Source organism: Echinops telfairi, unplaced genomic scaffold (genome assembly GCF_000313985.2).
Source record: "Echinops telfairi isolate 266 unplaced genomic scaffold, ASM31398v2 ScPeMD7_44;HRSCAF=162, whole genome shotgun sequence".
Taxonomy (NCBI): domain Eukaryota; kingdom Metazoa; phylum Chordata; class Mammalia; order Afrosoricida; family Tenrecidae; genus Echinops; species Echinops telfairi.
In genome coordinates, this window is record NW_022103942.1 from 2,479,073 (window position 1) to 2,503,017 (window position 23,945).

The 23,945-nt window shown below is 42.7% G+C and overlaps 1 protein-coding gene across 1 annotated transcript in view; it reads left to right on the forward strand.

Annotated features, from left to right (window-relative positions):
- SYTL4 (synaptotagmin like 4) overlaps positions 1-23,945 on the forward strand; it is a 73,979-nt gene that overhangs the window by 43,091 nt on the left and 6,943 nt on the right. Inside the window, exons 7-14 of the mRNA XM_004711188.3 lie at positions 15,343-15,444; positions 15,900-15,975; positions 16,444-16,534; positions 16,647-16,750; positions 17,257-17,352; positions 19,009-19,187; positions 19,470-19,572; positions 20,105-20,266. Coding sequence (XP_004711245.1) covers positions 15,343-15,444; positions 15,900-15,975; positions 16,444-16,534; positions 16,647-16,750; positions 17,257-17,352; positions 19,009-19,187; positions 19,470-19,572; positions 20,105-20,266 — 913 coding nt within the window. The remainder of the gene's footprint in view (positions 1-15,342; positions 15,445-15,899; positions 15,976-16,443; positions 16,535-16,646; positions 16,751-17,256; positions 17,353-19,008; positions 19,188-19,469; positions 19,573-20,104; positions 20,267-23,945) is intronic.

The window sequence follows — 23,945 nt, forward strand, 5'->3', positions numbered from 1 at the left end:
AGGGGCTCATACAACTGTTATCCCAATCCATACACACATCAATTGTGTAAAGCGCATTTGTACATCGTTTCTCCAAACATTTTCTCTCCACTTAACCCCCCGATATTAGGTCCTCATTTTTCCCCTCCCTCCCCGCTCCCTCCTCCCTCATGAGCCCTTGATAGTTTATAAATGGGTATTTTGTCATATCTTGAATTTTCCCATTTGAAGCACAGAATTCAGTGGCTTTCCGTATATTCAGAGTTGTACAATTATAACTACAATCAAGCTTAGAATACGCTCATCAGCTCAAAAAGAAACCCTCTACATACCACCCTCCCCTGCCCTAAGCAAACACTAATCTATTTTCTGTTTCTGTGAATTTGCCTATTCTGAATATTTCGTATAAATTGAGTCATAGGTGTATGATCTATGATATTGTATCTTTTGTCTCTGGCTTCTTTCATTTGGCATAATGTTTTCAAGGTTCATCCACATTGTAGCTATATCACTACTCCAGTTTTCTTATGTCCAAATAATATCCCATTGTACAGGCGTACTTGAGCAACATTGTGTTTGCTCATTCAACAAGTGATAGTTATTTAGATTGTTTCTATTTTAGAAAAATTATACGTGGTAAAGTGTTTCTACTTTAGGGCTATTATAAGTCATACTGTTATGAACAGTTGGGTACAAGTCTTTGTGTGAATATGTGTTTTCAGTTTTCTTGGGTATATACCTAGGAGTGGAATTGCTGAGTCACATAGTGAGTCAGCCATTTATTATGTGACCATTTTAAATACTAAACGCCATTGGTGGACTCTGCTATGATTGATGATGAGAATAGCTTTCTTATACTTCCTCCCAACTGTTTTCTTCTATTCCTATCTTATTTTGCCTTTGTCAGGTATAGTATTTACATTGTGTTCTACAGCCATAAATCATTTGCTTGTTTTAGGTCTTAGTTTCATAGTTTAAGGGATTGTTTGCCTACAACCAAGCCTTGTGCCTCTGATCCTGAATTCTGAACTTTGATTTTATTTTGTGGTTGGGTGTCTGTATCTCATCATTGGGAAGTTCTTCCAAGAAGGGCTTCTGGGTGCTATATTTATTGGATTCTTTCATGTTAAGAACACTTGCTCTAGTTCCTTTGTATTTACTGATTTCTTAGCTAGATGTCATATTCTTTAGTTAATACTTTCTTTCTTTCAAAATGTTGTAGGTATTTCTCCATTGTCTTCTGCCACTGAATGTAACTCTGAAGAAATGAAAGGCTAGTTTGATTCTTGTTTTTCTCCTTTCCTCTGTGTCTCTGTGTCTCTGTCTCTGTCTCTCTCTCTCTCTCTCTCTCTCTCTCTCTCTCTCGTGTGTGTGTGTGTGTGTGTGTGTGTGTGAGAGAGAGAGAGAGAGAGAGAGAATCATTTATACACACAGGTATTAATTGGATAGTCTGGAAGTTTTCCTTCTTCTTTTCCTTGAAGTTTAGCAACTGAACAAGGATGGATCTCAATGGAAAAAGGGGGGGGGGGTTGCCATGGAGACCATTCTGAATCGTGTTGACCTCGTGTGTTTCTGAGGAGGACCACACGCCATAGAGTTTGGGGAAGTTAGATCTGTCTTCTGAGGCACCTTTGAGTGGGTTTGTACTGCCAACCTTTTGGTTAGTAGTTGAGTGTTTAACTGTTTGCACCATGTATGGACTCCTTTAGGGACATGAGAACCAAACCCACTGCCTCCTAGTCCCATCTGACTCATAGCGACCCTGTGGGCCAGAATAGAACTGTCCCTATGTCTTTCTGAGGCTATCGATCTTACAGGAGAAGAAATACTCAGCCTTGCTCCTGTCCTTTGCCTGTTGACTACAAACTACTGACCTTATGGTTAGCAGCCCACACAGAACCTATGACTCCACCTGGGACGTTACTAGATTGTCTTTATCCCCAATTTCTGCTCTGTCCTCTAACTATCAAATCTAATGCCAAAACCAAAACATGAAAACAATTATCCATGACCAACCCAACATTTCTCCATGCTTACTTTTCACTTATGCTTTCCCTTCTTCCTTCCTTTGCTGTTTACAATTTATTTATTCCAAAGAATTTTCTTTTATAGGTTGATTTTTTTCTTTGCTCTCAATCTTTTTTCATCTTCTGAGTGCATGTGCTTCGTTCAGTCTATATTCCTATTAACTTTCTTGTGGTATAAAGTACCCATACAAATTCTACTTATTTTAGGGTTAAATTAGGGTTATATTCTTCTCCATACTGGGTTCTTTGTCCAGAGTGCTAGTTGTTTCCATCTCTTCCTACCCGGTGGTATATTTATATATTTTCCATATATCTGTAAAATGAGAATCTCTGCCTGTATCTTTTGTCTTCTCTGAGATCTTGACAGGCTTCCCAATCAAACTTGAAACCATTTATTCTTTCTCCCACCTAGCAATATTTTAAGGATTGAGTAGTACTATGTACTTTTCTTGTAACCTGTGTATGTGTTTCTAACTTCCCTCTAGCCAGAAAGAAATGTCTTTCTTTACCATATTTTATATGACTTGAAAATAATATCAACTCACTGAGGCTGGAGTAATCCCGGGACCATTGCCCTGTGATATTCTTCTTCAAACAGTGAAATTAAACTATCCCCTGAAGTCGTTTTTAAATCAACAAGACAAATCATCTACTCAAAAAGTGGAATGTCATCATAAGCACTGTATTTTTAAAAATTGGCCGAAGGTACAATAGTAACTCTAAAGTGTGGTTGCAAAGTTTAGGGGCAGCGAGTCTAATACAAAGAGCCCTGGTAGTGCCATGGTTAAGAACTCGGCTGCTCTGAAAGTTTTGTAGTTCTAACCCAGCTATTCCATGTGAGAAAGACATGAGTCTTCTATTATAAATATTACAACCCTGAAAACACTAGGGCCATTTTGCTCCATCCTATAGGATCAGTATGAGTCAGAATAGGCCTGATAGCAACATATTTAAAAGGAGTCTAAGTGAATAGGGGTGAAATAGCTGGAGCAGAAATAATGAGAATGTTGACATAATCTGAACAGTGTAACCAGTGTTGCTGACCAACATAGAAATTATTCACTGAGAGCATGCTTTGATGTGTATATTATCACCAAAATTGAATTAGAAAAAGAAAAAGAATATATAAATCTATAAAATGCATCCTCAGTAACCACACTACCACTGTTCCAGACAGTTATTATTAGCATTCATCAATGTTTTGGCATCTAGGCTACTGGACTGTCTAAATACAAATGTGGATTTGGTTCCTGCAATTTTAACTTATTTTAAAAAAATAGGAACTTAGGAAAGCAAAATAGCTAAAATCTCTATAACACAGCCAATCCAATAGAAAATGGACAAATGATTTAAGCATATATGTAACCGAAAATGATATCTAGATGAGCAATAAGGACAAGAAAAGATGTTTGATTTCATTAGTCATCATTGTTATTGGTGTTGTTAAGTGGTCTTCAATTGGTTTTGGCTCACCGTGCCCCTGTGAACAACAGAACAAAACAATGCCGGGTTCTGATTCATCCGCATAATCATTACTATGTTTGAGCCCTTTATTTGAGCAACTGTATCAATCCATTTTTTTGAGGGTCTTCCTCTTTTTCAAGGACCCTCCACTTTTCCAAATATGATGTTCTACTGATAAACGTCCAAAGTATGTGAGGCAACGTCTCACCATCCTTGCTTGTAAAGGAGCATCCTTCTAAGACAGATCTGTTTGTTCTGGCAGTGCATGCTTTACCAGCACCATACATCGAAGGCATCCACTCTTCTTTGGTCTTCCTTGAATTTTGCGTCCATTATTTTCACCAGGAACAATGCCGAGCTTGTTCTTCCCTTTGGAGTTTCTCACTCCAGGCCTTTGCACATTTCAGTATAATACTTAACGTTACCTTCCTAAGGCACCCTTTGAAATCTTCTCTTAAGCTCCATTATTTCACTCGTTCCTTTAGCTGTTTTACATTCAGGAGCACATATAATGTTTCTTTAACACCCCCCCCCCCAAAAATACAAGATTCTTTGTATTTCAAATCTAAATAGTGGTTTGAGTGGCTGAAAAAAAATAGAAGAAAACTAAAATAGAAATGGACTTGGAGCCTTTAGGGACAAGCAAGTTCATCTGAAACAAAAAAACCCTAATAGCATAGCTTCCAGTATCAAAGCAACTCACACGCCACCACAATATGATAAAGTGACAGACAAGTAAGTGGCGGTCATTTGTCATTAGGGAAATGCACATTAAAATCACAGTACCATAGCACTGTGTGCCCCTAAATCCATATAATCAAACCCATTGATGTTAATTCTGACTCACGGCGACCTCATGTGCTACAGAGTAGAACTGCAGTCTCTAGGGTTTTCTTGAACTGTCAACTTAGTATTGCATACACTGAAGGATGCTATAGAGAAGTCCTGGTGATACAAGGGTTAAGAGTTCAGCTGCGAATAGAAAAGTTAGCTGTTGATGCTCACCCAGATGGTCTATAGAAGAAAGACCTGATGATTGCTCCTGTAAAGATTATAACCTTGAGAACTCTGTGGGGGCAGTTCTACTTGTGTCCCATGAAATTGCTGTGGGTGGAAATCCATCATTGACAACACCTACCAACAGGGACTTTATAATCTCACTGTTGTCTATTTCAATTCATAGTGACCTCCTGTGACAGTGAAACTGCCCCAAAGGGTCTGCTAGGCTTTCATCTTCTTTTTTCTTTTTTTATAAATCATTTTATTAGGGGCTCACACAACTCTATTACAATCCATGCATACATCCATTGGGTCAAGCACATTTGTGCATGTGTTGCCTTCATCATTCTCTAAACATTTTCTTTCTACTTCAGCCCTTGTTATCAACTCCTCATTCCACCCCCCTTCCTCCATCACGAACCCTTGATAATTTATAAATTGATATTATTTTTCCATGTCTTACATTGTCCGATGTCTCCCTTCACCCACTTTTCTGTTGTCCATCCCCCAGGGAGAGGGTTATATGTAGGTCATTGGGATCGCTTCCACCTTTCTGCCACCACCTTCTCCTTCCCCTCCTAGTAACTCTACTCTCATTATTGGTCCTGAGGGTTTTATCTGTACTGGATTCCCTGTGTTTTCAGCTCTAATATGTACCAGTGTACATCCTCTGGTATATCTGGATTTGTAAGGTAGAATTGGGATCATGATAGTGGGGTGGGGGGCTGGGAAAGCATTAAAGAGCTAGAGGAAAGTTGTATGTTTCATTGGTGCTACACCTTTCCCTGACTGGCTCATCTCCTCTCTGTGACCCTTCTGGAAGAGGATGTCCAGTTGACTACAGATGGGCATTGGGTCTCCACTCCCTCCGCACTCCCCTTCATTCACAATGATAGGATTTTTTGTTCTTTGATGCCTGATACCTGATCCTATCGATACCTCCTGATCACACAGGCTGGTGTGCTTCTTCCATGTGGGCTTTGTTGTTTCTCAGCTAGTTGGCCTCTTGTTTACCATCAAGTCTTTAAGACCCCAGATGCTATATCTTTTGGTAGCCAGGCACCATCAGCTTTCTTCACCACATTTGTTTATGCATCCGCTTTGTCTTCAGCGATCATTCTGGAAGGTGAACATCATGGAATGCCAGATAAATAGAACAAAGTGTGTTCTTGCCTTGAGGAAGTACTTGCGTAGAGGCCAATGTCCATTTGCTACATTAATAATAAACCTATAAATATGTGCACATAGATCTATTTCCCCATTGTCATATATAAATATATTTACATATGTATGTGCCTGTAGTAAACCTCTATAAATACCCTTTGGCTAGGCTGTGATCTTTATGGAAGCAAGTCACTAGGCCTTTCTTCCACAGAGCAGCTGTGTGAGTTTGAACTGCCAACCATTTGGTGAGTAGCTTAGTGCTTAACCATTGTACTACCAAGGTTCCTTTGTATATACTCAAAGCAACTTCCATCAAAGTCAATTCTAACTCATAGCATGGGTTTCCAAGATGGCAGATCTTTAGAGAGGCGAATAGCTTCACCCTTCTCCCATGGGGCAACTTAACTCACAGCACAGCCAGAGTGACTGAAATTACGAGTTCCTATTATATACATTACAGTGACTAAAATTACGAGTTCCTGTTGTTGGCTCTTTGTGGCTCTTTCAGGTAAGTATTGGACGGCTAACTGCAATGTTGGTCGTTCAAATCTACCAGCTGCTGCGTGGCAGAAAGATGTGGTGCTCTGCTCCCATAAAGAGTTACAGCCTTGGAAATCCTGTATCGGATCACTTTGAGTCAGAATCAACTTGACACTAGTAGGTTTGTTTGTTTTATTGTTGGAGAGAATGTGAAACAACTGAACTCATACATTGCTAGTGGAAATGTACTGCATTTTGCATCTACTTTGAAAAACAATTTGGCAAAAAAATAAAAAAGAAAGAAAAACAATTTGGCAGTGTCTTAAAAATATGAACTGTGTACCTACCTTGATGATCCAGCCATTCAACTACTCGGTATTTACCCAAGCAAAGTGGAAGCGTCTGTCCGAACAAAGACTTGCACATGAGAAAAATCCAAAAAACAAATGAGTGAAAGATTTGTACATGCATTTTCACAGCAGCTTTACTGGTCTAGGCTCAAACTAGAAATAGCCCGAATGTCCGTCAGCAGGTGAATGGATAAATGGTAGTCTATTGATATGATGAAATGCTACTCAGCTAGAGAAAGGAATGAACTGAAATGTGCGACAACATGGGGGAATATCAAAGTAATCATGCTGAGTGAAAGAAGCCAGACATACACGAGTACGTACGAAACGATTTCATTTATATAAAATCATGGAAAATGCAAACTAATTTTTAATGACAGCAAACAGATCAGAACTTGCCTGGAGATAGGAGCAGGGAGGGAGGGCTTGTAAAGAGGCAGCAGGAGACTTTTGAGAGTAATAGATACGTTCACTATCTTAATTGCGGTAATGGTTTCACAGGCATATGTAATCATCAAAACCCATCAAATTGCACACTTAAACAGGCACAGTTTATGTCCGTGATAACTCAATTAAGCTGTAAAAGGAAAAAAATGTAGGAAAATATTACATCTTCCCATGTCAGCACTAAGTGTCTACCCCAGTCTCTTTCCTATTTGTATGGTGTTTCGTTGTATGGATGTACCGTGATTATATCCACATAGCCTTGGAGTGGGGGTGACTTATCAGATCCAGGTGATGAGCCCCTCCCTTTCCCTTTGTGCATAATGATAAAAGTGACTTTTATGTGCTGAACCTGATGAACACATCTGACATCATCAGTCAGAATGTAATTTCTGAAACCTACTGTTGCTGGCTGGCTGTGACCTCTTGTCTCATTGGACACAGAAGACAATTATTTATGCTACACATGGAATTAGATTAAATGACCATAAATGTTCTTTTCCATAAAATGATGGAGCCTCAGAGATAATCAAATTCAACGCTCCTTTTTTTAACGTAAAAGAAAGCAGGATAAGTGATTTACCTGAGATCACACAGATAAAGTCCAGGGCGCCCGTGTCGTAGTCTATTTTTTACTACACAGATGTCAAATAATTGCTTTTTTGCCCTACGGTGGCTCATATCAGCTCTGGAATAGTACGTACATATTCATCTTTAGGGAAAACCAGACAAGCAAAAACCCTCTTCATCAGCCACTGTTGGGGAAACTACCTCTCGAGGAGAGGTTCCACCTCTGGTTCTTGTTCTCCTTTGGAGAGGATGGGGAAAAAGAGTGATTCTGAAGTCCCTAGAAAGCCACGTCCCCTGCTGACTGTGACTTGTGCTGGAAAGCTAAGCCAGCTCGCACAGAATGACTGCTCTCCCTCTTCTGGCACACCTGAGGGTCTCAGCCCCGACGGGTGGCTTTCCTATCAGAATCGCAGACACCACACAGTCACTTGGGGAGTTCATTTTATAATACTCAAAGCCAGAGATTTTACTTACTTCATTCTTTGTTCACTTATTTGCGCTTTGGACACGTTTATAAATGACTACTATGTACCCAGCACCGATTTAGGCCATGGGAGTACACCAGTGAAAACCATCCAATCCCTTTTTCATGGTCCTTAGACTTGGTAGGTGGGGCATACAGACAGTAAATAATCAAGGAAACAGAGTTCATTAGATGGTGACAAGTGCTATAGAGAAACTGAAATAGACTAGAGGGATAAAGAATGTCAGGAAAGCATGGGTGTGCATATGCTGGATCTTTTTATCATTCATTTTGTACTGCTGTTGCGGAGAATACACAAAGCAGAACAAACACCAATTCGACCATTTCTGTGTGCATTTCAGTGACATTGATTACAGTCTTCCAACCATTCTCGCCTCCCTTTCCCTAATTGTTCCTCCCCATAGTTTTCCTATCGAATATTTATTCCTAGTAGCTCTTGTCAATTTGATCTCATGTTGATAGTTCTTCAAAGAAGAGCACAGTGCTCCAGGCAGACACTCTGTATTAGGGAAACGAGATTACTCTGTTTTCAGAAGACTTCAGGGGGTGTTTTGGCTTTTTTGTTGCCATCATCATCCTCAAAACATTTGCTTTCTACTTGAGCCCTTGGTATCAGCTCCTCATTTTTCCCTCCTTCCCCACCCCCTCCCTCATAAACCCTTGATAATTTATAAATTATTATTATTTTGTCATATCTTATGCTGTCCGACGTCTCCCTTCCCCCACTTTTCTGTTGTCCTTCCCCAAGGTAGGAGGTTATATGTAGATCATCGTAATCAATTCCCCCTTGCTATCCCACCTTCCCTCCACCCTTCCAGTATCGCCACTCTCACCACTGGTCCTGAGGGGTTTTTCTGTCCTGGATTCCCTGTGTTCCAGTTCCTATCTGTACCAGTGTACATTCTCTGGGCTAGCCAGATTTGTAAGGTAGAATTGGGATCATGATAGTGGGGGGAGGCATTTAGGAACTAGAGGAAAGTTGTATGTTTCATCCTTGCTACACTGCACCCTGACTGGCTCATTTCCCCCCAGCGACCCTTCTTTGAGGGGATGTCCAGTTGCCTACAGATGGGCTTTGAGTCCCCACTCCGCACTCCCCCTCATTCACAATGATAGGATTTTTTTGTTCTTTGATGCCTGATACCTGATCCTATCGACACCTCGTGATCACACAGGCTGGTATGCGTCTTCCATGTGGGCTTTGTTGCTTCTGAGCTAGATGGCTGCTTGTTTACCTTCAAGCCTTTAAGACCCCAGATGCTATATCTCTTGATAGCCGGGCACCATCACCTTTCCAGAAGAAATTTTATATCAAAAAGGTATCCCAGCCCTTCCAACTGAAGTGCATAAGTCCAGTGGTCGACAGGGCTCTCTTCAGACTCATGTAGGTGCAGGCCAATGACACTGGATGGTACAGCAGGGTGCAGGAAGATCTCCGGGCGGTGAATGTAGAGTCACATGGATCCAAGGTGCTTGGAAACATGGCAGGGCGCTGACAGCTCTCCGGGTTGGGCAGCCCATATGGGCTGCTTGTGGAGGCTGGCAGAGTCCCAGCAAGCAGGAAGGTGAAGAGGCAGAGAGAGAGAGTTCCCAGTGTCTCTCACTCATATACAAAAAGGCTAATGACACCAAGGAGGTGTAATCTGACTATGACCCAAAGGTGGGGGTTGGGCCCCACCTTTACCCTTATCCAGGAGTGTCTAGTTGACCTAACCCATAGCTGTCACAGAAGGTCTCTCTGCCTTTTACTCTGAGAAGGAAAGGTTTAAGCAAAGAAGTGGCATGATCAGATTTATATCTTTTCTTTATTGAGGCAAAATTGATATAATATACATTCACTCTTTTAATCCCTTTAAAATGTATAGTTCAAGCCCCCCAGATTCCTTCCTCCTCGAAACTACATATTGGTGTGCAGGGCTAAAAAAGGTGGAAAAGTAAAACTAAAGTGGATTTGGACTCTTTAATGACTTACAAGTTAATTTCAAGCATAAAATAATAATATGATGTTTTGTAGTCCAATGACTTTTAGTGTATTCCAATTATTGTACAACTGTCAATGGGGTCTAGTGTCAGAACATTTCCATCACCTTAAAAGAGAACCCCATACCCATTAAGCCCTCATTGTTCTTCCCTCTAGTCCCTGGCAACCATGATGTCTACTTCTGCATTAAAGACCTTGTGTGTTTTGAATATTTCATGTATGAATGAAATTCTATAATAGGGTTATTTTTCTGTGACCAACTTCTTTCACTGAGCATAATGTTTTCAACATTCACCCAGGTTGTAGCCTTTGCCAGTACTTCCGTTTTCATGGTTGAATAACATTTCCTTGTATTTACTTGTTAGGGCCCTTCAAGTCAGCTTCAACTCATCGCAACCCTAAGCACAACAAGACAAAACAGAGCCCAGTCCCGTGCCATCCTCACAATTGTTAAGTTTGAGGTTATTTTCTTATAGAAATATGCCCTATTTTAAAATTTATGATCTTAGACACTTAGGTTGTTTTGCCTTTTGATTGTTTTGAATAATGCTGCTCTATGCTATTCAGACACTTTTTTCCCAACAGTTTTATTGGCAGATAATTCATATATCATGCAATTGAATAGTTTTAATCGTTCTAAATAAACACATTTTGGGGGGGGTACTCAGAAGTGGTTTATTGACAATGCCCCATCCTGTCCTCTGCTATGAAAACAACCCAACCCAAGTCCCTGAAGTTGGCGTCTTAGCATGGCTCCCCTCCCTGTGGGAGGGCAGATCAAGGAACCCCGCCTGCTCCCATCAGGCCTCTTTTGGGATGGGGAGATGCCTGAGCATCACACGTCACCACCCTCTCCACAGCCCCCACTGCAGGGGTTACCTTTACTGGGGTGCAGAGATGGTGTGGCCCCAGCCTATCCTGAGGCCACCATAGAATAGTCACCCCGGGGAAGACAGTAACCAGACTCAGACACACACTTTTGCTCCCCCTCCTTCAGACTGTCCCCACCACTCCCCGAGATCCAGGCCATGGCAAAGGGGCTGGCAAGGAGGGATTTTTAATGTGGACATATGCTTACAGTTCTTCTGGGCATACACCTAAGAGTGAAATTATTGGCTCTTATGGTACCTCTGTGTAAGATTTATATTATACAAGTTCTTTTCTGGCTGTTGTGATGAACGTAGATTGCATGAGGTCCAGGAAAAAGCAGGGAGATCCATTAGGAGGCTACTGCAGCACTCCACGAGCCATATGATGGTGGTTTGGACCAGAGTGGTGGGGCGTGCAGGAGGAGGAAACTGTGAGCATTCTAAGTATATATTGACAATGGAAACAAGGGTATTTGCTGACAGATTGGATGTGGACTGTGAGAAAAAAGAAGAGGAGTCAAAGATGTCTCTTAACTCTTTTGATCTGAGACTTAAAAGGAGGGATTTTCTATTTAATGAGATGGAGAAAATCGAAGGAAGAGATGACTTGGGGAAGGACTTGGGGGTTTCATTTGGGCTACACCGTGTTTGAACTGTCTAGTAGCTCTCCAAGTGGAGGCAGGCGTTGAGGAAGCTGTTGTACATGGAAGTCTTGAGTTTGAGTGAGAGATGAATTTAGGACTCATTAGTCCATAGAGGATATTTAAAGCCATGGGATTAGATAAGATCATTTAGATATGTCTAGATAGAGAAGAAAAGTAGCCCAATGAGTAAGCCTGCATATAATCATGAGATAAGAGGTGTGAGAAATGAGGAAAGACCAGCAAATGAAGTTTCCAAAGGATAGCCAGTGAGATTGGAGACAAAAATATCATGAGAGTTTGGTATAATGGAAGTAAAGTGAAGTTACTTGCTATAATTAAGGAAGAATGAATTTATCCCTCCCTTTTCTTGCTGTTCTTAGAAAATCCTTGCGGCAAAAAGCCCGGGAATAGTGTCCTTCCATTTGGAAATGAATACTGCCAGTTTGACCCAAAGCCCATCTGTAGACAACTGGACATCCCCTTACAGAAGGGTCGGTGGGGGGAAACGAGCCAGTCAGGGTGCAGTATAGCAATGATGAAACATACAACTTTCCTCTAGTTCCGAAATACACCCCCCCCCCCATGATCCCAGTTCTACCTTACAAATCTGGCTAGACCAGAGGATGTACACTGGTACAGATAGGAACTGTAAACACAGGGAATCCAGGACAGAGAAACCCCTCAGGACCAATAGCGAGAGTGGTGATACTGGGCCGGTGGAGGGAAGATGGGGTAGAAAGAGGGAACCAATCACAAGGATCTACACATAACCTCCTCCCTGGAGGATGGACAACAGAAAAGTGGGTGAAGGGAGACGTCACACAGTGTAAGATATGACAAAATAATCAAATATGAATTATCAAGTGTTCATGAGGGAGGGAGGGCGGAGAGGGAGGGGAAACATAAGGAGCTGATACCAAGGGCTCAAGTAGAAAGCAAATGTTTTGAGAATGTTGATGGCAACAAATGTTCAAATGTGCTTGACACAATGGATGGATGGATGGATTGTGATAAGAGTTGTAGGAGCCCCCAATAAAATGATTTAAAAAGGAAAAAAAATTTCTTCTGAATACTGTTCTGACAACATACTGCTAAATGGGTGGGGTCTTACATGCTTGGGACGGACCCTTTAAGATAAACTGCTCAGAAATTACTCCTCTGGAACAAAAGAGAACGAAGGCAATCCAAGGCTACAGGACTCGGTTCTGTCCGTTTGTTCTTATAGTGTTTTTATCATTGAGTCCTTTAGGTTTTATTTTTTTCTTATATTCTCTTTTATTTTGTCTGCCGTTTTCTCCATATTTTTCTCAACTTGTCATTCCTTTGAATTCCTTATCAGATCTTTCCAATTCCATTTCTTCCCCAACCAACCTTTTCTGGCTCGGTGTTTTGGGCACTGGTTTCTTGGTGGGAACTGGGGTTGTCTTTTGTCTTGGAGACATTACAGTACTGTTGGTGGTTGTAATTGATGGTTGTATATTGATTTGTTTGGTCCAGGGTTTTTCCTTTCTTTCTTTCTTCTTTTTGGGGATATATCTGAGAGAACAGGGAGGGTGTGCTACTCTGTTCACTAGCTTAGCTATCACTCACTCCCTGTGTCCTGGAAAATGTGACCAAGGATGGGAATGTGTATCCAGTTCTCTGTTTGCTATTGTATAGAGCAATTGCGGGTGAAGTTGAGGTTAGGAGCCGTCTATCATTGATCCGTTGATGTGGCAGTGGTGGTGGCACTTGCCCAGCAATGGGGCTGTAGGGCAGGTGGCACAGCTGGGTAGAATGACACAATTGCTGTCTCAAACAAGTAGGACAAAAATAAAATAGCAGAGCGGGGTTGGGGGGGAGGAAAAATAAACAACAAGAAAATAAACTTTTAATTTTACAAGAAAAAGCAAGAGAAGGGATGAGAAAAAAGAAAGAAAAACGATAAAAAACTAGGGAGAGGGAAAGAAAGAAGAAAAGAATAGTAAATGAAAAATAAGAAGAAATAATAAGGGAGTAGAAAAAGAATAGAGAAACAAGGGGGGAAAGCAAGAGAGAAACCAGAAAAGGGGAAGGAAAGGAAAAGAAAGAGGAAAACTGGAATAGACAGGGCAACTGGGCCGTGTTCCTGCTGGCCAACGGGGTAGGGTACCCAATAGAGTCATGAGTGGGACAGTGTAGGACAGGGGGCTGGACCTAGATGACATTCCTGCTGGCTTAGAAGGTGGCTCAGGGCAGGATACCTGGTGGTGTAAGTCATCCCAGGTGTTCCCGAGGGCATCTGGAGCCAGGGTAACTGGTCACAGGAGTTCCTGCTAGCCCAGGAAGTGACTAGGGGTAGGCTATTCCATCCAGCACTACGTGTTCTGCTGACCCAAGGAGATAGAAAGTATGTGTCTCCAAATGCAGGGTACCCAATACATCAGGATGGGACTTTGACCTAAGGCAGAGCAGGGCCTGGGGAAGAGTAGGGTGTCACTGGCCACACTTTTGGTCACCAGGAGGATGAGGAGCAAAGGGGAAAGATTGTACCTGTCTGGTTGCTGGCCACAGATGTGTGCGCTCATGAGGTCCTGGAGAAGTGGGGCCAATTATCAGGTTGTTGTTCGGATCTGAAAACTGCTCGTAAAATTTCACAATGACCACACTGTGTCAAGCCAGCTGACAGTTCGCTGTTCTGTTTGTTTCTTTATCATTTTTGGTCAGCTTCTTTTCCGAGTCAGTATTCAATCTACTTCTCATATCCTGGTCTCTGAAGCTCATGGTTCTTGATTCATCATTATTATGTCTTCATTATAGAGCAGTGGTTCTCAACCTTCCTCATGCCGAGACCCTTTCATACAGTTCATGTTGTGGTGACCCCCCAACCATAAAATTATTTTCGTTGCTACTTCATAACCATAAGTTTGCTACTGTTATGAATCGGGCGACCCCTGTGAAAGGGTTGTTTGACCCCCAAAGGGGTTGCGACCCACACAGGTTGAGAACTGCTGTATAGAGGATCGGAGTCACCTGTCTGCCTAGTCCACCATCTTCAGGATTACCTGTCTATACAAACCATGGCTTTATCTGCCGAGACCAGAAGAACGAGATAGTCTTCAGATACTACAGTGGACCATTCTGATCAGGGTCACAGTAGATCAGCTGTTCTCAACCTGTGGGTTGTGACGTGGGACAGGGCAAGATATGACAAAATAATACTTTATAAATTATCAAGGGCTCATGGGGGAGGGGAAAAAATGAGGACCTGATGCCAGGGGCTTAAGTGGAGAGCAAATGTTTTGAGAAGGATGAGGGCAATGAATGCACAAATGTGCTTTACACAGTTGATGTATGTATGGATTGTGATAAGAGTCGTATGAGCCCCTAATAAGACGATTAAAAAAAAGAAAAGAAAACAAAATTAAGGAATATTCACAGAAAAAAAAGAAATATATGGAAACTGCACCAAAGAAATACCAGTCCTTTGGGAGCACGTAGGAAAGCTACGGATCGAGGGTTGGGATCGGGGAGTAGTCTGAGAAATCTAGAGGACCGAACACGTATAAAGGGGGACCTGAAGCAAGAGCCCATTCCATGAGTTGGGTAAAATAAAGCCAACAAACAGAAAAATGAACAACTCAAGCTCATGAGAAGACTCTTCAGGGAATGGGAGAGGAAAAGAAGAGGGAGATGTGGGCTCTTCAGGGTAAAAATTCATCTCTCTGAAATGTAAAGTCTGAGAAGAGGTGAAGGCTTGTCTTCCATGCTAAGGCGTTTGACCTGAATGCTGCAGCAACGGAGAACCCCTGAAGAGTTTTAAAAGCGTACACTCATTTACACTCATTGTAGAAAAGTCCCTTGGGCTACAACTGTGGGCAGCTTTGAAGGAGGCAGGCTCGCTCACTTCCTGTTGGTTTTTCTCCTAGTGTGCCATTTGACATGCTCAAACCCAAAAGTGGCAAGAGCGTGCTGGAGGCTGAGAGTGAGAGCTTGGATAGCTATACAGCTGACTCGGACAGTACCTCCAGGTGAGATCGCCCCGCTCTGCACGCCGCCCCTTGGTGCACAGGTCCTCTTGTGTTCGCTACCACTGGGATCAGGACGCCTCTGCCCTGGCTGGTCCTGATTTCCATCAGGAAGTTGGAGGAAGTATTTGGCTCTGACCTTGCCCAAAGTCTTTCAGGACCATTCCTGCTTATGTGCCTCTTGAGCACAGCTGCCTGGAGCATATTAACCTCCACCATAAAGGGTTCTTCCTAGCCCAGCCCCAACTGCAGTCCCCTGGGAATGGAAGGATGAATGTAAGCGTTTGTAGAGTGGTTTAGCTTATCTTCTGCATCCCTCAAGGTCAGTCAGAGGTGAAGTTCACCTTCTGGTTTGTTTACTGTCCTGACCTCAAGCCTTCCTTAGAGGTTTGGTCCTTTGATGGTCGAAGGGGATGGGGAAGAGGTGATTTAGCTATAATGTCTGTAACTACCTCCAGGAGAGAGTCTCTGGATAAAACTGGCCTATTTCCTGAATGGAAGAAAATGTCTGCCCCCAAGTCTCAAGTCAAAATGGTAAGCTTTACGTTATCAGCACGGCTTTTCTCCTCCTCCTCCTTTTACTCGGGAGAATTGACATCGGAAATTCAAATAAACATTTCGTTCTGTGTCACCTGGGAACATTTTCTTAGGTTTGGGTTAAAACGTGAGAAAATAACCATTTCAGCGTTCCTTTCAGTTTGACTCATACTTAAGTGAAAAATTGGAATCTTATTCTGCATAAGGCTGGCCTCCCATATTCCCTCTGCCACCCTTTCCCTTTGCCTAACCTTTTCTCCCCTTCCTTAGGAATTCCTGTCTGCTGTACATGGGTAAGCACTGGGCTACCAGTTCAGAGGTTGGTGGTTCAAATCCACCCAGAGGCACCTCAGTGACTGCTCCTGAAAGCTCATAGCCGTGAAAGCCCCACGGAGCAGTTTTACTCTGCACACGTGGCGTCATCGTGAACCGATACAACCGCGACTAACAACGATTCCTTCCTAGGAAATGCAACCTGGGGCTCAAAATGTGGTATCTGCGGATGAGGGCGAAATGATTTTCAAGAAGAATACCAGAAAAATCCTGAGGCCTGCAGGTAGCTGGTTCCTTTTCATGGCATTTTGGAATCGGAATTCCGAATACCCTTGCTGAACTGTTGGTTTGGAGAAGAGGGGACCTTTGTTTTTATCTGTTTGTTTTCCGCTCAGAGTACACTAAATCTGTGCTAGATCTTCGCCCAGAAGATGTGGACCCTGCAAGTGGCTCCTTGGGAGACAGAAGTAGATCTGTCCCAGGTCTCATTGTGGATATGGTGAGTACGCTTGAATTTCCCTCGATCACTGTGTGACATTGTATTTATCCAGAGGACCTGCTCCTCGCCAGTACACTGTTTAACCCTGTAGAAAAAGACAGCATGGATCTTGATTCATCCTAAATTTCTCCAGCAAGCCTGGTTCCTCCTTTGCTCAAAGAAGGACTGCTGCCTCTGTCTCTTTAATCTTTGAATATATTGCTACACATGTGGTTGGAGCTCAAATAAATACTTGCTCTCATTAAAATGTAAAGGGAGGGTTGGCTGGGGCCAATCAAATGGGGAAAAGCCAGAGCTTCCAGGGAAAACACTGCATACGCTAACCTTTGTCCTTTGAAACTTGAGAAAGATGGTTGGATGGATCCTGAACTGGGGAGGCATATAAAGTTAAAGGTATATTTTTTCAGATACATGGTGACAGCTCAGAACTTTGCAACAATGAGGGTTCCCACTAAAAGAATCTCTTTTCATTTTGCTTAATTCTGAATCTCTCTTTATTATTCCAGGAAGAGGAAGAAGAGGAGGAGGAAGATATTGATCACTTGGTGAAGTTGCATCGTCAGAAGCTAGCCAGAAGCAGTATGCGAAGTGGCTCTTCCATGGTAAACACTATTAGTTCTTTGGTTATTGACGTGCTCTAGTGCCAAGAAGGAAATACTGTATTACTCGAGTATAAGTCGACCTGAATATTAGCTGAGGCACCTATTTTTTAACCACAAAAACTGCATTAAGAATGTGCTGGGAAAACTCGGCTTATACACGAGTATACATGATATCTCTCTACTAGAGGCAAGATCTAGGGAGATCATCTGGTCACTTTTTCCAGGTTAAGTGAGTTGCATTTGTTGTTTGTAGCCTCACTTAAGAGCATAGACTCTCAAACGTATTGGGCCTACTTCACTTTTTCAGGGAAATAAAAATTACTCAGTGCCCACCTTGCAATGAAAAATGTTGGTGCTGTAGCCCATAATCTGGGGAAAGTGTACATATCTGCTTTTGCTGCCCTGCCCCCACCCCGGATTGTTCCAGTCCCCCACCCCCCAACCCTAGGGAGTGGTATTTCCCACTAGCCCTGGAAAGTTTTAGGTCATTCAGGCTCCATGAATTCTTTGTCACAGTGTTGTGAATTGTACCCATAATATCTCCTCTTAAGAGATATTCAGGCCATGAAATGAACATCATCAGATTTCTTCATTACCCCCCACCCCACTGCCATTGAGTTTGCTTCTGACTCATGGCAACCCTATATAGGGTTTCTGAGGCGTTGTACATCGTTACAAAAGCAGACAGTCTCGTTTTTCTCCCGTGGAGCAGCTGGTGGGTTTTAACTGCTTACCCAAGAGCACTACCAACACTCCTTTTCTTCATTATACACCCCTCTCACTATAGAGATCTTAACTACTCCTGTGGGTTTCCAAGACTGCAAATCTTCATGGCAGCAGAAAGCCTCATCTTTCTCCCACCAAGTAGCTGGTGGCTTGGAACTGATGATTTTGTGGTTCACAGCTCAATGCATAACCCACTACACTACTGGGGCTTCTTTGATTCATTTTGCTCCACTCCCAAATTCTCACATTCAAGGGCAGTGCATGTCATGAGAAGGGTGCTGGCCGAACTCATTGGCACCGGGGTATGACTAAGGGTTGACAATACCAATCAGAATCAGAATCGAAAAGAAACATTTAAGGATCAAGTTTGGATCTGCTCTTACTGTAAAGATTGATATTGGGAGGGGGGCAGAGTTGGGTAAGAGGGTGACTAAAGCGGCTTCATACTCACACAGGCAAAGAATGCAGAGGGAAGGTGCCTTTTTAGCTCGGGTGGTGGTTGTAAAGATAAAGTGCCTCAACTCTGGCCCTGTCTTTTCTCTTGAGAGAGCCTGATAGGCAGAAAGGTCAACAGAACAAATCCACAGATAATTAAAGAATCTTCTAACCAACTTTTTAGCATAGATAACCTATGCTGAAAAAGGACTTGTGTTTCTTCTACTCATTGCCCACCTTCTGGGTCAGGTGAAATTTAATAAAATGTACACAGAGAGAAGATGATGAGAAACTAAGAGTCTAGATGTCTCGAGTGTTGCGAGTGTGCTAGTTAGCACTAGCTGTCTTATCCTACTCTTGGTAAAGGGCAGTTGGAAGTACTGGCCTGTTATAGGGGCTTCTGAAACTTTTGGGTAGTGGCTGCGACTTTACCATGAGATGTGAGGGGGGTGGTGGTATGGCTTCTCCAGATGTTTGTGGGTGCTTTATCTGCAGAGTACGATTGGCAGCATGATGAGCATCTATAGTGAAGCTGGTGATTTCGGGAACGTCTTTGTGACGGGCAAGATTGCTTTTTCCCTGAAGTATGAGCAGCGAACACAGACTCTGTCCATCCACGTGAAGGAGTGTTCCCAGCTGGCCTATGCTGATGAAACCAAGAAGCGCTCCAACCCGTGAGTGCCTTTAGAACCTGACTGATGATATAAGATGAGAGATGATACTTTGGAATCTGTCGGGGAACCCTTGAGCTGAGGTGGTTCCTTCCCAGGGGGCCAGGGAGGTGTGATTGAGAGGGGCAAGGGAAGATATAGGAAAGGCAAGCAGAATTGGGAAAAGTATGTCTAAGAAGGGCTTGAAGTGACATTTTCATTTCTTCATGGCAAACGGAAATTGCAAGCAGGGAAATTAATGGAGTTGAATAAAGACAACAATGGCACTTTCTCTCTGGTTTCCAGATATGTGAAGACGTATCTTCTGCCTGACAAGTCCCGCCAAGGAAAAAGAAAAACCAGCATCAAGCGGGACACCATCAATCCATTATATGATGAGATCCTCAGGGTAAGTATCTGGGCACTGAGGGTGGAACAACCTGTTCTGTCTAGTTTCCTAAGCATTAGCTATACCTCTGGAAGCTGGCTGGTTGGCATGGGGTTCAGTCGACCATGTCTGTGTCAAAGGCAACACGGTGGGCATCTGGTCACAGTGACTTCCCCAAGGAGAAGAGAACAAAGAGCAGGCTCGCTGGGATTACTGTGAAGTCAGAGACTCACATGCGTATAAATTTCATTTTTACACATTATTTTGGCTAGGGAGTCTCCTCGGCAGTTCTTAGATGGTCCAGTGTGCCCTCACCCATTCAAGAAAATGTTCATTCATTGTCCAGGTCCTCCCATGGAACACGGTAGATTTTTATGGGATGGGAATGTGAAGGCTTTGCTGGTTGGGGGGGGGGGGGGGGGCGGGCGCGTAATTTGAGGGTTTAAGATGCTGGAGTTTGGGTACGGTTGGTCAGGTTTGGGAATGATTCTTCATCACTGAAGATTTGCTGCTAACAATTCAATCATCTTGGACTTCTAATTCTCCTTCACAGTATGAGATCCCAGAATCTCTCCTGGCCCAGAGGACCTTGCAGTTCTCAGTGTGGCATCATGGTCGTTTTGGCAGAAACACTTTTCTTGGAGAGGCAGAGATTCAGATGGATTCCTGGAAGCGTGATAAGAAACTGGATCATTGCCTCCCTTTACATGGAAAGGTAGTCAGCATTAACCAATCCTTACAGTTTGTACCTGAAGCCGAATTGTCTGCAGTGCCCTCTGCTGGTAGATGTTGGTAACAAGCTTTGAATGTCGCCTTCTGTAGAGTTCTACTGCCCTCTGCTGGTGTTTCAGAGTTTGACAATCATTTCAGATCCACTTGTGTGGCCAGTAATCACATCTGTGTGTGCCAGGCGAAGCATGAAGCCATGGTTTTGCTTTGAAAAGTCTTCTCTGTATGTGCTAAGCTTTGCCTCCTAGCCTTCCAGAATGTGGGTGTATCCAAACAGCTGAATTTGTTCCTCATCTGTGAACTAATCTCTGGATGTATCCTAATCTGCACTTCTTTTCCAAGCCCACCTTCTCCCTAAAGAAGTGTGTGGGGGGGGTGTGGGGTAGGGGGGTGGGGAGTGCAGATAGCAATTCACCCGGCTTCAGTTGCTGTTTTCTGTCCTCTTTCTTGGTCACACAGGCCAGCAAAGGTTTTACTTTGGAAGTGGCATCGTGGGTGAGGTGGCAGTGTGGCATGATATTGCCTGGGATCTAAATCACCTAACACAAAATAACTTAGGCACATCACCTAACTTCTGTCAACCACGGTGTCTTCATTGATAACAATACACCACTGGCAGGATTGTAAACAAAAATACATACCAGTGCCTGACAACATAATGTACATACAATAGATTACTGTCAATCTGGTCAAGATGAAATTGTTAAAATGGAATCAAGACTGGGCCAGTCACTGTTTGGGGTGATCAGAATGGGTATACACTTGCATTTTCCAAAGGAAAACCAATAGATGGTGCATGTACTGGAATATCTATGGTCTTCCAAAGATATGCAAGGAATAAGATGGGTGGCAGCCTCTAGGAAGGGAGCAGGGGGACTGAGGTAGAAGGGGAATTTGTTTTTTTCTTCAACATGTCTCTTTGTACGGCTTATTAAGAAATTAAGACCAAACGGATCATATGGTTCAAAATTAAAACAAGGTGGACACATGCACAAAGAAAAAAAGAGCTTGCCGTCCCTAGAAAGAACCCTGTTAACACTAATTGGGTATCCTTTTGTATTATGAAATTTTGTATTAAGCAGGGCACACATACATTTATGTATTTATGTGGGGTTGTTTTTTTTAACAAAACACAGATGGACTCATACGAACCCCCCTTGTCTAGGTAATCTCATTTTTCTTCTCATTTAGTAATGCATTTGCTATCAGGAACATCTTCCAGTGCCATTACTTACAGAGATATCTCATTATTCCAATCGCTGGGTATTTCTTTATTTGCCTTGTATTACAGCTTTTGTACCATTCTCCCATTGATGGACTTTTGAATTGTTTATATTTTTATTTCTAAATCTAGGCTGTATTATAGCTTTTGTGAATGTTACTAGAGGAGGAATTCCTGGTGGTAAAATTGCTGAGCCAGAGAAAAGGTGCATTCAATAGCTTGATAGCTTACTGCTCTCCAAAATTAGGAGCCCTGATGACATAAGAAATTATGTGCTGGGCTGCTAACCACAGGGTCAGCAGTTTGAACCCACCAGCTGCTCTGTGGTAGACAGATGAGGCTATCTGCTCCCTTAAAGATTTACAGCCTTAGAAAGCTCAGGAAGCAGTTCTACTCTCTGAGAGGGTCACTATGAGTCTGAATCAACATGGTAGAAATGGGTTTGGTTTTATTGATTTGTTTTAGCCCATGAGTTTGTGTGTGTGTGTGTGTTGATAACATTAAGTTCATCCCTTTAAATTCTAATGAAAACAGGAGAGCAATTATCGCCAAGCTATATTAAGCCATTAAAAATTTAGAATTTCTTTTTAAGTATTTTGATACTCAAGTTATTCTCTCAGGAGTCTACAGTAGAGAATGATATTTGGAATGCCACTGTAAACCATCATAAACTACTGCCATTAAAAATCTCACATATAATGAAAAAAAAGAAAAGAAAGCATCGGATTGGAAATAATTACTTTTAACAACGATTTTGAGCCAGACTAAAGATATGCTATGGACCAAGAATTTCACTGTCTAGCGTCTAGCCAATGCTAAACAACACTTTTTCAGAGTTTTCCATTGAAACACACAAGCCAGAGTGTATCAAATTGTGTAGACATCCTGGAAACAAATTAAAAGGCCATTCCAGTATTCCAGACCTATTTCAACTGAAAACATTGCCTCTGATACTCCCCTCTCCCTGGCCAACTTGTTTTTCTTTTTTAATCTACTTGCTCCCATTCTGTTCTCTTTCTCTAGCACCCGCCCCTTCTTCTGTGTGTCTCTCATATGTGTATTTCTGGTTTGTAGTACATTCTTCCCACCCATGAATTCATATCTCCCTTTGAGGTCACTGAGTTGGCTCGAAGGCTGTGAGGCTTGTTTGTTTGTTTGGAGCCCTGGGAACGTCCGTGGTGAGCAGCCCCAATGAACAAAGGCAGGTGAAAGGGCACGTCTAGTCTGCACCAGATACCGAAGGTGAAAGACCGAGCAGTCAGGTGGAAGCAACTTCCAACAGAGGGAACAGTTTCTGCCACCTAAAGGCACTCGATGCTTACCGCAGGCTTTCATTCATTCACTCGTCCGTTCATGCGACACATATTTATGGAGGGATGATGCGAGAGGTATTTTGCTAAGTGTTTTGCATCGGATGATGAACAAAAATGGGCTCAACCCCTGACCTTGTGGCTCTTATGGTCTAGTGTTAGAGACTACTACCAATCAAAATAAATCATGGACTCAATGGCGGTGAGTTTGGGGTTTGGTTCATTTAAAAGTAGTTTTTTTTAAATTTAGAAAATCCTACATTTTGAAAAAGACCCCATAGATGTATAGAGAGTGAAAAACTGACAGCTCTCTTTCCTGTTCTCTCTCCACTGCCCCCTCTAGAGGGAACAAAGGGTCGGCTTGTCTGTGTCCTTCTAAGTTTTCTTTCTTTCTTTCTTTTTGGTTAGAAAGAGGGACTCAGGATCCACTCTGCTTGAATTCAAATCCTGTCTTGGCCAGTGTGACCTTGGACAAGTTACTTCACCTCTCTTCCTCTGTTTCAGAACCGGTGAAATGGGAATCCTAGCACTCGCCGGGATTATCTGGAGGATTAAATGAAGTGATACATATTTAAAGTACTTAGAGCAGTGCCTGGCACATAATAAATGTGATGGGAGTGATCGTGGCCCTCGTTTAAATATACATATTTATTCGCATGTACCAATCTGAATACACTTTGATCTAAAAGGGAATATGCCTTTGGCGTCTTGCTTTGATGCCCTGACAGGACATCTAGGATCCCTTTCCTTGTCACATGAATGGATTCACTGCCTTCTTTTAGATGTTTGCTTACCGTGGGCTTACGAGAGTATGACAATCACTCATTTAAACCTTCATATGCTGATTGGCTTTTCCTATGATCCTCTATTGATTGGCTTTTGCTAATGCTGCTGGGCGCACGTTTCTTCATCATGCCACCAGTTCTCTGTGGGCAACCTTGCTGGGAGACCTCAGTAGGTATTTCTGAACTAATTGTTGTATCCCTAACGTAGCAGAAACAGGCTTTGTTGGCCCTTCTGCATCTCCTTCCGTGAAACAACGACCTTATAAACTTGTGGCTGCCATGGTCTAAGGACCAGGATTGTGGTGCACGTGTTGAAGGACCCTCTTAGGCTGCGAGGCTGCTTGTGAA